The sequence below is a fragment of the Metopolophium dirhodum genome, chromosome 1, assembly GCF_019925205.1.
Source record: "Metopolophium dirhodum isolate CAU chromosome 1, ASM1992520v1, whole genome shotgun sequence".
NCBI lineage: Eukaryota > Metazoa > Arthropoda > Insecta > Hemiptera > Aphididae > Metopolophium > Metopolophium dirhodum.
The window spans coordinates 62,283,149-62,300,044 of record NC_083560.1 but is presented as its reverse complement, the minus strand read 5'-3'; the positions used below and the strand labels follow the sequence as shown (position 1 = coordinate 62,300,044).

The 16,896-nt window shown below is 35.0% G+C and overlaps 1 protein-coding gene across 1 annotated transcript; it reads left to right on the top strand.

The window, feature by feature from the left end:
* Positions 1–8,992: 8,992 nt before the first annotated feature.
* On the top strand, positions 8,993–14,089 carry LOC132940665 (uncharacterized). Its single transcript, XM_061008377.1, has one exon. It carries the CDS (start codon positions 8,993–8,995, stop codon positions 14,087–14,089), a length of 5,097 nt encoding a protein of 1,698 aa, XP_060864360.1.
* Positions 14,090–16,896: the final 2,807 nt, after the last annotated feature.

Below are 16,896 nucleotides of genomic sequence, written 5' to 3'. Positions count from 1 at the left end.
GATCATATTATAATACAATATTATTGTTGCACTGCCTTATCATAACAAATACATAATGATGTTATCCATCTAGCTAGATCTAGATGTACATAATTTATTGCTTTCTATTATGTACTTCAAACTTCAAAATTCATAATAGTCACACAGCCCCACAACTTGATTTATTTTCATAGAGGGCTATAGGCTCCGACTAAGACATACCTACAGAGAAAGTTTCTATGGAACGACTTGATCGATTTATCAACTACCTATTCCACTGGTAGCCATTGACTGTATCCCTTGAGATTTCGACAAACAACACTTGTAGATCCGAGTCGAATTCGACTGACCCTCCTAAATCTGGATTTTAAGTTTTATTTATTTTTGTCCGGTAAAGAAAGTACCCTATAAAAGACGGACCAGGCCTATTTTTATATATTATTTACTATTTATGTTCCCACCTATAGATCTTCAGAGTGATAGGTTCATAAAAAACCTTAAGAAAAATTCATGTTTTTCCCATTTTGTTAATTAAATTTATATAAAACGATTATTGTTTCTAATTATAACATTAAATAAACCAAGGTGTGAATTTGTTCAATAGTTATGTATTGTATGTAAATGCATAAAATAACATTTTAATGCTAAAATTCTCGTGCACTAATTCACAACGCGATTTAAAAATGAAGCTTTATAAAACATTAATGTTTGTTACCTCCAAAACTAATTTCGTAGATATCAATAAAATCGTTTTTTATTTTTATTAAACATAGCACAAACAATAATATTTTGTTCAGTTAATTTCTACTTTATGCTATAATATAGTATATTTAAACAAATGCCTAGTCGTTGCAAAATTATACTGAATTTCAGTAGTTCACTTTAAGTTGATAACTGATATTTATATTCGAGTACGAAAACAAGTCTCATGCAAAGTAAGAATACATCTGCATAGCAATGTAAAATTGCTCTCAAATTGTATCGAAATTTGTGTATTCGTGTGCTCGTAACTCATCGGGAGGCGATAAAAAACAGTTAATTGTATTTTTTTCAAGAAATTGAATAATGGGGTTCATCAGATATTACGCAATCAGTAGTCAATTCCGTCACCATTAAATATGTTTCTGTATTCCAATATCTCTGTTTTAGATAAATGGCATAGTTTCTCGTAGGAATGAGTTATGTGATTTTAGATTCTGAGTGAAGTGATGAATGTATTGATTTTACAATGATGTGTTTTCTTTTATTTTTATTTTATTTTTATTTTTTTTTTATTTTAGATTCTGAGCGAAGCGATGAATGTATTAATTTTACAATGATGTGTGTTTTTTTTTTTATTTTTTTTATTTTTGTGTCTGTCATCACCTTTTAGGACAGTAAAAGTGCTTAGATTTTCTTCAATAGTAACTTTTCTGATAGGAAAGTGAATCTAGTTGGTACTTTGGGGGGGTCAAAAGTAAACATTTCACAAGCGACGTGAAAAACAAAAGAAAAATTAAAGAAAAACGGGAATTTTTACGCAAAATCTGTTTTCGAGAAAATCGATTTTGGTTTTTGGTGTAACTCTAAAACAAATGACCGTAAGGACATGAAATTTTGACTGAATGTTTATATTAGCATTTTCTATACACCATATTTTCTTATTTTATTGTAATTAAAAAACGAATGACTGTAGATACTTGAAAATTTCACTGAATGTTTATATTAGCATTTTCTATACACCATAAAATGTTGAAAATATTTTGACCCTTTTTGAGCTGTTTACGGACATTGTCAGTTTTCAATTTTTTTAGTTTTTTTTTCTATAAATATCAATAAATTTGTTGGGTAAAAAAGCGTGAAAATTTAATATGAGGCTCCTGATATATCGTTCTAATAGCAGTTGAAAAATATTAAAAATACATATGCACAATTTTTTTTTATAAGCATTTAAAGTTCAAATTTTGACAACATTTATCAAATTTATAATTTATTAATTATTTTGTGGTTAAAAATTTATAAAATGTTTAACTTTTATGGCTAAGGATTGAAAATTTAAAACAAGGCTCCACGTAAATAGGTCATATATAAATTACTTTATTCACAATAATATCATCAAATATACTTGGTAATATCATAGGCTGACTGACCGTTTTCGCTCAGAATCGTTTTTCTTATACAATTATATTATATCATTGAATTCAAATTTAACACCATCCATTACAGTGACCCACTTGTAACCTACTGTACAGCAGAGCGACATCCACTTATCCACCTTTTTTTCATTAAGTCGGTTCATCTGGTATTTACTTAGCTGTATGAATCGTTAAATAATGTCAAAATGCTGTTTTATTTATTTTATTAAACGAAAATCAACAGTAAAATAAACTCAATGCGAATATCCGTGTAAAATGGTATACATCTTTTTTTTTTCATTATATTTATATAAGTAAGTACCTACTTATTGCTGTGGCTGAACTTTATTTTTCCCTTCAAAATATGCACGAATAATAATCGTTTTTCAACCACACAATGATTATTGTTATTGATTTCAAACAAAAGTGATGAAATATATTGAAAGTTAAGAAATACATAAGTTGCAAAATAATAATAATCCACGAGTCATAAATATATTACTCTCTTGCAAACGGAGACAAAACGATTATTACCATTAAAACACGATAACTTAGATATATTTTGTACTTTGTTAGCATATTTGTTTTTTCAAATAAAAATCCAGGCCCTATTTATCACTTCTTAAATCTACGAGTGTCTGATTTATATTTATACGCCTTATATTATACGAACACAATGCGTCAGTCCCATTTTTTTTTCATTCTAAGATCCACCCCTACAGCTCATTTCTGGCCTCTTTAAAAATATAGCAAACTACGATGGCCAGAAAGTTATTTTCCAATACACTATAATATAAGACGTGGAAATATGAAGACTTAATACTATATTATGTAACTAGCTCATGGCCAATCAATACGATCAGATTGCATATATGTGATACGGAAATAATGTGACGATAACGTGCGAAGGAATACAAAAAGTGTGAATATTATACTATCTGAAAATGTGCAGTAGGTCCACAATCATACGATTTTCGTGCCTATATTTGCACAGTGCAAATCATATGAAATTTTAGGTATGCGTTAAATGTACCGTGTCAATCGCGTGAGATTGCTTTTAAACCATAATATTTTCTTGGTTTGGAGAGAATAGGGTATAGTGGTATATTATGATGCAAAAGGTAAATATACCATGCGCGCACATGTGCATACATACACTATAGCCGTATGAGAAGTGTATCCGTTTCGAGGAGCAACGAGAACTCATATTATGTTCCAGAAATAGTAAATGGATGTTATATCGCACACGGGTATCACGTGACCGTAAGACAAATATTTATATGAAATCAGAAACTCGAGTAAACATCGTTTTTATACGGTACGCTAATCATAACGAATCTCCCGAGATACGACTAAGACGTAATAGTATATTAATAATATATAATGCATATTTATTATATATATATATATATTATCTTATGTATACCTGTATGTATATATTATAAAGATAGGTTTCAGCTTTACTCGTCTATAGATATCGAGCAGTGAGCACAAGCTCTATCATACTATAAGGTGACATCAGTGGCGACCGTTTATTAATCAGGTTTGATCTCCACCATTAAATATTTATGTAATTTCAAAAAAACGTTACACCAGTAATTCAATAATATTGTTTGGTATTTGAAGTAAGCCAATAGACATCCTGGACCGTTTTTTCACATATAATATGTAACGTGCTAAAAAAAATACTGCAGTTTTCCACTCTGTATATTATGCCATCTACGTGTAATAGCAGTACGTTTTTCCCATTGTATATCCTGCGTATGCCTATGTATATTGTGTGAGTGTGAGTATGTGTGTGTGTGTGTGTGTGTGTGTGTGTGTGTGTGTGTGTGTGTTGGGCATCTGTCGCTACTCGCTTTACCACACAATAATGTAGTATATCTATGTCTTCCGGGCGAAAGTCAAACCAGCGGCGGTCGGATGATATTCCATTTATTCGATGAACAATACAAAACGTGAGTAAACACGGTGAGAACATACTATATATTATGCACATTGTGCACCTGGTCCTATACCCCTACCCCCCCTCCCGTTCGGTAGTGCACAAAACGAGAAAATAAATTATTCATCGCCACCGTCGATTAAACAACCACTATATACGCTACTATACTGCAACTACAACTACTATATAGTATCTCGGCTATCTAGTGCCTACTATACTAGTAGGTACCGATTCCAATACCAGTAACCACTACCACGGTTCAGCAGGTAGTACACTCCAAGTATAAATCACTAATCAGTTTGTCAGAGAAAAAAACATTCAAGTTTACTTTAAGTCCTTCACTTAAATAATTTTCCATTAATTTGAATTAATTTTAAAACGCTGGAGTCATTTTTAAACGATGTCTCTATTGCATTTTGTTTAAACATATTAAGAGGTTCGGAGAGACTTATAATATAACAAAACGCTAAAAATCAAAAAACAAGAATCCTCTAAATAAATATTTAAATAATTAATGTGGTTTTTTATCAATAATTTTAATGAATTAAGTAGGTATACCAACTTTAAAAATATTTATAACTAGGGCTGGAAATGAAATGCCCAAAAAACCTCCCAAAAATACCCTAAACATTCAAAATAACACACCTATACAATGCTCTTCATTTTTTTTAATTCAAGTTTTGACCTAAGAAATATTTTTTATTAAATTAAAAAAATTTGCAGGACTGCACAACAGTATCAAGTATTCTCCGTAAACTTTTAATATGATGACATAATTATTCTTATTTAATTTGTCATCGCCTCTCGTAATCTCAGTTTGTACGTAGTACGGATCCGTTAAAAAATTACGATTTAAAAATAATAATATTTGATTAGGTAAAAATTGAACGGTAAGCACCGTTACAAAATTACTTTTTTGAGTTAGAATCTCAAAATAAAATTTAAAAAAAAAACACTTGGTTTTATAGAGTTCGATGCTCTGATAATCCTAAACTGCGTTATACAATAAAAAAAAGTGGAATATAAAAACTCCATATGTTAAAAAACAAGCAACGCTTAGCTTCGGAAAATAATGCTGAATGCATCGAAATACCAGCCCTATTCATACATTTTAAATATGTTAGCAAAGAACATTGAGGAAGTGTATGTGTAAAATTAGTAAAATATTAGTTTCAACAATTAAAACATAAGTATAAGTTTACGCACACAATATAACATGATATTATTATACATCGACCATCGACGATTTTATTATATTTATAAATGATTATTTGATCGATATATTATAATAAGTTTAATATTTGATACTACACTATTTAGACCATTTTGTGCAGAAAGGAGTTGTTTGGAAGATGAATAGTGTAATTAAGGCAATAAGCGGATTTCCGAGTTTGGTGAGCTTTCTATGAATATATTATAATATTGTGTTACCGTGATCTTAGTTCAACTATGGGTTTGGTTGGTAGATCATTATGCAAAATGTAATTTATATCATATTATACAAATTCATTCAAGGATCAGAATCGTATCATTTTTAAATTATTGTACTAACAACTGGTTATTGTTAGTTGTTTTAGAAGTAGCATTACCTGTTATAATGTTGCATTTGTGATTGGTACAATGCAATTAGTTTTTTTTTTCACAACGTGTTCATTACTTTTTTTCTTTCCTTATAATATTCATAATTATGTTATTTGATAGGTAGGTAGTAAAAACAAGACTTGCTTTCATTTGCTATCAACCGCGTAATACATAAAATCGAATTCAAGAACCTTCATAGAATATACGTAGATATTAAATTAAAGTCGATGTTGACTTGGGAATAAACTTTCTCAAATTATAGAATAATAATTCTCAGTTAAGATTTTACCTAACAAACATTTATCACCGCTGCATTATACATAAATGACGGTAGTTTGTTAAAGTTAACTAAATAATATACAATCATAGTTGTCTAAGAATAATATATTATTGTAATGTTATAATTCTTACGTTTACAGCTTACAGTGAAAAAAGTATAGGTTTGTACCATGAGACTAAACATCTAAACCATGTCCGGAATAGTATAAATTATAGTGTATCAATATACCAATGTCATATTTATTTATGATTTCTAAAAGATAATCAGCCTCACTGAACAGATTTGTGTGGGGGCCCATATATTATCATAACTCATTACGGATATCATTGACAAAATTATTTGAATCATTTTTTTTTATTGATTTTGTTGTACTTACATAATTTTTTTAGTATTAACTTTGAATTCAAATGTTTAAAACATAAAATATGTTTTTTTTTTGTGTCGGTCGTCACCATTTGGAGCATCAAACATTGCTTAAATTTGCAACTTCGATATATTATGTCCTGTTAGGAAAGTGAATATTATTGTGGATCAAAGGTAAAAAACTCCTATTATAACTTCTTTTCTTAATGATTGAGAAAACCAAATAAAACTTATTTTGTTAAACAAATCACCGATATTTTCACCAAATGTTTATATTAACATTTTCAGCTATTAATAGAGATATAAAATTCGATATCTATTTATTTTTTTGATATTTTCTATAATTTTCGCTCGTCTAAAAAGCTTAAAAATGTAATACTAAGTTTCTCAAAATAATATTACTCTGAAACCAAAAAACCAAAAAATGTTAAATCACATTTTTTTTATACTTATTTTAAGTTAAAATTTGGATGCATTTATATGATTAAATAAAAAATTACGATATTTATTTTTTATTTAAATTCAAAAAAGTTAGTTGAGAGTGGACTTGCAACTTTTACGTATATTATTACTTGTATGTATTGATATTTCGCACCTCTAGAACAAGACTTTTCACAACTCAAAATGTATGGTTTTGAAAAAAAGCAATTTGAAGTTTGAATCTAAAATATTGTAAAGTGTTTTTTACCTATGCGTTTGAAACTAAAAACTCAATAACTTAAAACATACTTTCTATACGACTTCTTCAAATATCATTAAATGCTCTTTTAAACTCAAAAAGTTAGACTTTTGGCCATTTACAATATTTTAAGTAAATGCAAGATTGCCATACTTTGAGATGTGGCTGTATTGCATACAGAAATTGATTTTAAGACAGCCATACACTTAAGTATGGCAGTATTGAATTTCATACTGTGGCTGCAATATCACAAATTATAAAATGCAATACCACCCCAACTCTAAATATTTCTGTTTTGCACTCAATGATAATTAGTGTTTATTTAGTGCAAGAACACCACAAATCGAAATAAGGAAGTTTTGAATTTTGACTTCAGCGATTAATAAGATAAATTAAAATAAGAATGGTGCATAAAGTAAATATGGCTATCCAGCTTTAAAAATGAGCTAAACAATAAATAATTCAATACTGACACAATTTCTTAGTGATGAAAAATAATTTTGAATACGGCATTCTTGAGTTTTATAGAGATATTTTTTCACTATTCTGATGTAGCCATAACTCAAAACTGATGAATTTTTAGTGGTGACAGTCTTGTTCTAAAGGTGCGATCTTTAAAATATTTAGATTAATATAATCATTAAGCCGTTGCCTATATTGTATACAACTAACTTAAATATTTACAAGGTTTTTTGATAAGGTGGTATTGACCCAACATTTAATAACAATTATAAATTATATAAATATATACAATATACATATTGTTGGGACTCGGTTAACTACCAGAGCGCGCCGGTTATTCCGATTTTAAAATGATCCGGTTCCGTGACACGCATGCGCAGCCCAGTGCCGGCCAACGGCCGGTTTTTCGTCGTCAATTCGTTTTTATCACGGACTCTACACGTCATGCGCTACAGGAAGAAGGCGTCCGTAGTGCCGTTGTTTTGTTGTTTTTAAATCGTCACGTGTTTTACGAGTATTGTCGCCATTGCGCGGTATGACATATTAGTCAAGTTTATATTGTCTATCGCTGTATGTAGTTGACGTACCACATACGAGAGTCGTTTTTTTTTTCTCCTCAATAAGTGCGATCGCTGGTTCGTTGTGCCGTATCGTCGCGTTCGTTGTGCTGTAGCGTCGCGTTGATGTGCCGCCTTATAGGTTCTTACACGCTCGAATAAACGACATTCGCGTTGTAAGAACTTTCGATCGTATTCTCGCTCTCACATTCTACATGCTCGAACAGTAAAATTGGTGTTCGCATTATAGAAAGGGGTGAGTGATCGCAAGTTATCCTCATTAATTTCAATTCACGTGTGCGATGTTAGTCGCACTGGGTCAGTAGTGTCGCCGTCGTAGATCGTCACGTTCCCCAGTCTTCCGGTGCAGATACATCGACCCCGACCAGTACAGGACAGCAACCGACCGGTACCCAGGTCAGACGTATCATACCTTATTATTGTAATAGTTTGATAACCCAATATCACGTTCCGTGATTAATTATTATTATTTTATGTTGTTATGCGATGTGATAGGACTAACATAGCATTAAGTCTACGTTGTATTTTATTAATTATTATTCAAAGGGAGAGAAATAAATTATACAGTCCACTATCATTATATCCTTATTTATCTTATACTAAATTAGATAGCACCCAGCCTAATATAGTCGAGTTTTCACCCGAGTTCAAGTGAACCGGAATTCGCGACAAACATTTGGTCCTTCGAACCGGATCGCTATCAATAAATTACTGTTAGAGTGTTAGTGTATTATTTTTGTAGGATATTATTATTTGTTTATCCTATTAGCATCCTTGTTATTTTTATTTTGTCTTGTTAGGTTGTTTTGCGTTGTTAGGTGGTTAGGTACTACATCATTTACAATGACGAGAAAAAATCAACAACAAATTAACAATGAACAAAAAAGGGTCGAGTTAACGCGCGCGCGTGCAGCACGAGACGTCGCGTTACGGTCAATTAATAAAATATTGAGCATTGCTAATGATGCCGTAATTAATTCCGAAAATCGTCCTACGTTAGAAGCTCGAATTATGTCGTTAGATCAACTTGTCATTACTTTCAATAATGAACAAAAACATATTCTGTCAGTATTTGCTGAGACCGACGAAGTAGACGAGTTTATACGAGTAGATGAGGATGTCACCGAAACAATGCAATCAATGTGTGATCAAATTAATGTGATAGTAGCAAAGTTAAAACCGAATAATTCGATAGCCACGCTGCGCAATAATAATAGGCAGACTTCTGTACAATCACTTGTCTTACCGAGAATAGAGATTCCTAAATTTGATGGAAATATCATTGAATGGTGTTCCTTCCGTGATATGTTTACTTCTTTGGTGCACGTCAACGAACATTACACGGACATTGAGCGTTTCCATTATCTGTTGTGCTATTTATTAGGTCCAGCGTTAACAATAGTAAAAGCAGTCCCACTTACAGCCGACAATTATTCTATTGCTTGGAACGCACTCAAAGATCGGTACGACAATAAACGCTTATTAGTTACTGCGCACATTGAAAAATTATTTGCATTTGCGCCGTTAACAAAGGAATCTCCGGCTTCACTTTCATTGTTCGTCAACACTTTTCGGGAAAATGTATCAGCTATACAAGCTCTTGGAGTTAGTGACTTTGCTGGTTTTTTACTATTCTACATCGGTTCACGGGTTATTGATCCCATGACACGACGATTATTCGAAGCTACTGTCGCTAAAAATCAAATACCTGACTTGAACTCATTATTAGATTTCGTATCACAACGATGTAACGTTTTGGAAAACGTTGGCAGTAGTTCTGGCATTAGTTATGTAGAAAACAATGAAAGGACCGTAGGGAAGACAACGACTAAGAAGATCCAGGGCAAGAAGTCCGAGAAGACATCGTTAGCCACGGTCACCCCGGCCAAGACAAAAAAGTGTTTGTTTTGTGGACATCCTCATGCAATTTACAAGTGTTTTGGATTCCGAAAACAACCAGTTAGCAGTCGCCGTGATTTTGTCAATAAAAATCAATTATGTTTTGTTTGTTTGAACAGTGGACACATGAGCAATGCGTGTCCTACGTCTTTTACGTGCCGTATATGTTCGAGTAAACATAGTACATTACTACACTTGACAGATGATATTACAAAATCGAATACCGATAAGACAAATGACAACTCCGAACGAGCCACTACAAGTTGTAATGCAACACAGTTTTCGGGAGTTACACATACTGAAACCACTGTTTTGTTAGGAACTGTCGTAGTCAGGGTTCGTGACAATACAGGAGTTTTACAAGCAGTCAGGGCAGTGTTAGACAGTGGATCACAGGTGTCCGCAATGACAGTGGATTGTGTCAATCGGTTAGGTTTGACTCGAAGGAAGTGTCCTGTTGAGGTCATCGGACTTTCCCAACAACCGGTTACTACTGTCAAAGGCCAAACTAATTTTAATTTTGTTCCTGTACAAGCCGACGCTCCCGAATTTAAGGGAACCAACGTCATTGTCTTACCTCGAATTATGTCAACGATGCCTAACAGGGTTTTGCCAGCTGAGGTACGAGATCGTTATCGTCATCTTGTCTTTGCCGACCCTCAATTTGATCACCCTGCGCCAGTAGATATGTTGATTGGAGGAGACTTATATCCGTCCGTCATTCAATCTAGAGCTGACGTTATACACACCGAAGGCTTACCATCAGCGATGAATACACAATTAGGTTGGGTCATAATTGGTGCGTTACAGGATAACACACATACTCCGCTTACGTCTCTGTCAATTAGTACAACCCCTCCGATCGAAGAATTGATGCAGCGTTTTTGGACAGTAGAGGAACCCACAGAGTCAACAATGCCAACTACACAAGACAAGCAATGTGAAGACTGGTTTGTTAAAACCACGAAACGAGACGCCACCGGTCGATTTTATGTTGGTTTACCGTTTCGAAAAATAGTATGTTTCCCGGATACAGCTGACATCGGATGTCAAGATGAGAAATCGGTCGTTTTAGGGTCATCCAGAACTTCTGCTCTGAACCGATTGTATAATTTAGAACGTCGCCTTGAAAAGGATCCGGAATTATATACTGCCTACCGGGCCTTCATGGATGATTACAGATCGTTAGGACATATGAAGTTAGCGACCGAGCCAGGCAAATATTTTATACCTCACCATCCTGTAGTTAAACGGTGTAATGAGGAACTGAAGATTCGTGTGGTGTTTGATGCCTCAGCTAAGTCTTCATCCGGAGTCTCATTAAATGACTGCTTGGTGACTGGACCAAAGCTTCAGACAGAAATCGGTGATGTTTTGTTGCGCAGTCGACTACACAAATTTGTCTTTACAGCCGACATCACTAAAATGTACCGTCAAATATGTCTACATGAACCAGATAGAGTTTATCAACATATACTATGGCGCAATTCGCCTAGTGACGAGGTACAGGAGTATGAGTTGTGTACGGTCACATATGGCGTAAGTTCGGCTCCGTTTTTAGCGATTCGATGCCTACAACAGCTCAATATGGATGATGGACCTGAATTTCCACTCGTCCACGATGTCCTGTTAACTGATACATACGTGGATGATATTTTCGTTGGCGCTGACACTTTAGAGGACGTTTTAGCAGCAAAAATCCAAATCATCGACTTGTTAAATCGAGGTGGATTTAGCCTGAAAAAATGGGCTAGCAATTGTCCCGAGATTTTGAACACTATCGACATTGAAGACCGGGCTATGACACCATGGATAGAGCCAACTAGGGAACAGGCCGTCAAAGTTTTAGGAGTACATTGGGACCCTGTACTTGACACATTCGGCTATCATTCGACGATAAGTCAAGTTACTCCTACAAAACGGTCAGTATTATCAACTGTTGCTCGCTTTTATGATCCAATCGGCGCGTTGGGTCCGATGGTTTTCTGGGCCAAGTGTTTAATGCAGAGGCTATGGATGGAAAAATTAGATTGGGATGCACCACTTTCATCAGCTTTGACATCGTTGTGGCAAGGTTTCATCGATAAGCTGCCGGACTTAGCATGCTTGTCGTTACCACGACACATTGCAGTAGTCAACAGTCAAGATATACAATTACTAGGATTCGCTGACGCGTCTCAGGTTGGATATGCAGCAACAGTGTATTTGCGTGTGGTAGACCAGAGTGATAATGTCCGATTGTATTTCCTGGCATGTAAAACAAAGGTTGCACCACTGAAGTCATCATCAATGGATATGTCATTAACCATACCACGGCTAGAGCTCTGTGCCGCACTCTTGTTGTCACGTCTCTTGTCTCTACGTTTGAAAGTTTTACAGGGCAGAATCAAGATCACACGTGTCCGGGCATGGACAGATTCAACTATTGTTTTATCGTGGCTCACAGCTGAACAAAGGCTATTTAAAATCTTTGTCACAAACCGAGTATCGAAAATACGCAATCTCGTACCCCAGTGCGAATGGGCTCACGTCGGTACTGCAGATAATCCAGCCGACCCTGCATCGCGAGGACTGCTTCCAGATGCCTTGGTAGCATGTTCATCATTTCTACATGGACCGGAATTTCTCCAGTATCCGGAAGAGCAATGGCCGGTTGCCATCACATCGATTGTAGATCCTGCAGAGCTCCCTGATTTTAAACGCCCATCGAAAAATGTGCTGTTAGCTCAACAGGTTGATGATAGTTTGATTCAGCGGTTTTCTGTGTTGCGCAAGATGCAACGGGTGCTAGCATATTGTCTTCGATTTGTCGACAAGGCTCGACAACGTCCAGTCGTGAGTGGACCAATCATTTGGAAGGAGTACGAAAATGTTTTGACAAAGGTAGCGAGGTACACTCAAAGGTTATATTACGCAGAGTTGCACCACCAACTAGGAACTTCAAATTCCGTCATCACCCCGAGTTCCCTCGCTCAACTTGCACCTTTTGTCGATGCTCACGGTGTGATTAGAGTAGGCGGCCGTCTACAGCATTCGGACTTGAACATAGACGCCAAACACCCTATCTTGTTACCAAAGTCGTCTCACCTTGCTTACATCATTATTCAACACTACCATCAGAACACTTTACATGGTGGATCGCGTCTAGTGGCCTCACTAATTCAGCGACGTTTTTGGATCGTTTCCAGTCGAGCTGCGATACGGCAAGTTATATTTAAATGTACAGTGTGTGTCAGATACAAGGCTGCCGCTCCCCAACCAGTGATGGCAGATTTACCCTCAGCAAGAGTCCAACAATGTCGACCATTTACAAATGTCGGGATGGACTACGGAGGTCCATTCACGGTTAAAGAAAGTCAACGCCGTAATTCAAGGACTTATAAGGCGTATCTTGCGTTATTTATTTGTCTATCCACCAAGGCTGTCCACCTGGAGGTGGTAACGGATTTGTCAACGGAAGCCTTTATGGCTGCGCTGGATCGATTTGTAGCCCGTAGAGGAATTCCTGCACAGATCCACTCGGATTGTGGTACAAATTACATTGGAGCAGCAAGGCAGCTTAAGACATTATTTAAAGACGCAGCACTCCAAGAAGCTCTGCATGCACGAGTTCCGTGTCAGTGGCGATTTAACCCGCCTGCAGCTCCGCACTTTGGCGGTATTTGGGAGGCTGCTATCAAAAGTACAAAGTTACACCTAAAAAAGGTTGTAGGTAATCAGGTGCATACCTTAGAGGAATTGACGACATTGATTACACGGATCGAGGGTGTACTCAATTCTCGACCCTTGGTTGCCATGTCAAGCGATCCGAACGATTTGTCTGTGCTAACACCGGGACATTTTTTGATCGGACAACCGATCTTGGCAATTCCTGAACACGACATCAGTGACATTCCGCAGAATCGTCTCAAACGCTGGCAGTTAATTAAACAAGCCCTTCAATCATTTTGGAAACGGTGGAATCGGGAGTATTTGCACACGCTGCAGAGTAGACAGAAATGGTTCCATCAAAATCCCAGTCTCGGTGTCGGAGATATCGTCGTCATAAATTCACCTTCTCGACCTCCTTTGATGTGGCAAATTGGTCGGGTCATCGAGGTCCACCCTGGTGCTGACCAAGTGGTCCGTGTAGCCACTGTCAAGACAGCGGAAGGGATACTGAAACGTCCAGTGGTAAAGTTGGTTAAACTACCCACCGACAACGCTTAACTTACCTTCTTCCATTTGTTCCATCTTCCACCATCCCGAACATAAAATTTTCTTGCTGTGTATAATTATTTATGTATATATGCATTATTTTGTATTTGAATTGTCATAGGTTTATTTTTGTTTCTGTTTATTACTTAATAGTTGTACAATGATATGGTCTGACCGAGAAGTATCGGTTTTGAAAGTACCCTTTCAAAGCGGGGGAGGATGTTGGGACTCGGTTAACTACCAGAGCGCGCCGGTTATTCCGATTTTAAAATGATCCGGTTCCGTGACACGCATGCGCAGCCCAGTGCCGGCCAACGGCCGGTTTTTCGTCGTCAATTCGTTTTTATCACGGACTCTACACGTCATGCGCTACAGGAAGAAGGCGTCCGTAGTGCCGTTGTTTTGTTGTTTTTAAATCGTCACGTGTTTTACGAGTATTGTCGCCATTGCGCGGTATGACATATTAGTCAAGTTTATATTGTCTATCGCTGTATGTAGTTGACGTACCACATACGAGAGTCGTTTTTTTTTTCTCCTCAATAAGTGCGATCGCTGGTTCGTTGTGCCGTATCGTCGCGTTCGTTGTGCTGTAGCGTCGCGTTGATGTGCCGCCTTATAGGTTCTTACACGCTCGAATAAACGACATTCGCGTTGTAAGAACTTTCGATCGTATTCTCGCTCTCACATTCTACATGCTCGAACAGTAAAATTGGTGTTCGCATTATAGAAAGGGGTGAGTGATCGCAAGTTATCCTCATTAATTTCAATTCACGTGTGCGATGTTAGTCGCACTGGGTCAGTAGTGTCGCCGTCGTAGATCGTCACGTTCCCCAGTCTTCCGGTGCAGATACATCGACCCCGACCAGTACAGGACAGCAACCGACCGGTACCCAGGTCAGACGTATCATACCTTATTATTGTAATAGTTTGATAACCCAATATCACGTTCCGTGATTAATTATTATTATTTTATGTTGTTATGCGATGTGATAGGACTAACATAGCATTAAGTCTACGTTGTATTTTATTAATTATTATTCAAAGGGAGAGAAATAAATTATACAGTCCACTATCATTATATCCTTATTTATCTTATACTAAATTAGATAGCACCCAGCCTAATATAGTCGAGTTTTCACCCGAGTTCAAGTGAACCGGAATTCGCGACAAACACATATATTATTATAATATTTAATTATAATCAATAAAATGTTTCAGAAAAAATTAATTCAACTTACCTATACCATATTATAACTAATAGTAAAATAAATGACTGATCTTCAGAATATTTTTTAATATATAATGATTTTCCTACTGCACTCCACTGCTTTTTTAAAAATATTATACGTATATTTTGTATTTACAATAAAAATTTAAATTGTTATGAACGTACAAAGACTTTTGTTTAGATAAAAATACCTGTGTGATCGTGTGTGAAATCGGATAAAACATATTTCTGGAGCAGTAAAGTATTAATTTTATTATTTAAATGCAAAAATATAGTTTACTAAGCTGTACACACGCTAATTTCGTTACTATATCCAAACATGCATAAAATAAAATTAAAAAACAATTGTCGGTGCAATGTTTTGTAGAATTACATATTTTTCAAGGATGGCTAATAAATTGCTAATTTTACTTCCCTGTAAAATCACGATACAAAGAGTCAAAATGTCTGCGTTAGATATTAATAAATTACATATAACATAATATAATAAGCATTTAAAAAAAAATGTAACCCGATAAAATATAATGTTTTACATACCAGTATAAGCAATCGGTATATAATTTATTCAAAATAATTTTGATATACATATTATTATACATGCAGTGTAATGGTTTTCGTGAGTTGTGCATGAAATCGATATCGATGCACATTACGCCATGACAATAAATGCGATTTATGTTGAAAATCACATTCGTTTTAATTGATATAATTTATTATTATTATTCTGGTATGGTGCATTTACTGCATTGTGGTTGGTGCTCGAAACGATTCGATAACTTCGCCAAACTGTTTGTACGCAACATTGTGTTCGATAAGTGATGGTCGCGACATCATATCGTTTTCGACAGCCGTAATGACGAATAAAATTAAAACGTCATAAAATATCTATACAGTATAATGCATATACGAATATAGGATATTATATAAATAGTATTTTGTGATTCGTTCACTGTCTATATTGTTTATTGAACGTAATATTGCTTACAAAAATATGTGATTGTATTTTCATTAATGTTATATTAGTGTTTTATTTTTCGTTTCCTGATCCGAGGTTAAATATTTAATACCTCAAAGTGCCTATCTATCTATAATAACTAACGAAAATGGTCATCTGAAGTGTATTGTAATAATTGTTCATGTTATCATATTTATGAAATTTTAAATTTTAAAACGTATTAATTAAATCTATTATACATTTTCATTTACACCCGATATATATCTATATACTGTTTATATAATATTATTATACCAAAATACATAAAAAAAAAAACAAGTAGGTATTTTGGATAGAAGCATGAACCCCCAAGACCTCTCACTGACGAACAACTATGCTATGCATAATAAGCATTTCGTTCAGTAATACAATTATACGTACCTGAGATACCTGAGTACCTACCCACTACAATTACTTCCATATTATTACATTGTCATGTTACCGAAAACCAGATTTAAAATTGTTTTTTTGAATATACTTCAGCATGATATTCTAAAACACGGGTGAGTGGATTTGTATATTTTATGTGTATAATTAAATGGTTCTATATTTTATTGCTTATGAACATAATATAATTTTACAAACGAATGGGGCTGA

Bases quoted from the DNA above. Each gene is read 5' to 3' on its own strand.
- LOC132940665 (XM_061008377.1), top strand. From the start codon at position 8,993: ATGTCGTTAGATCAACTTGTCATTACTTTCAATAATGAACAAAAACAT.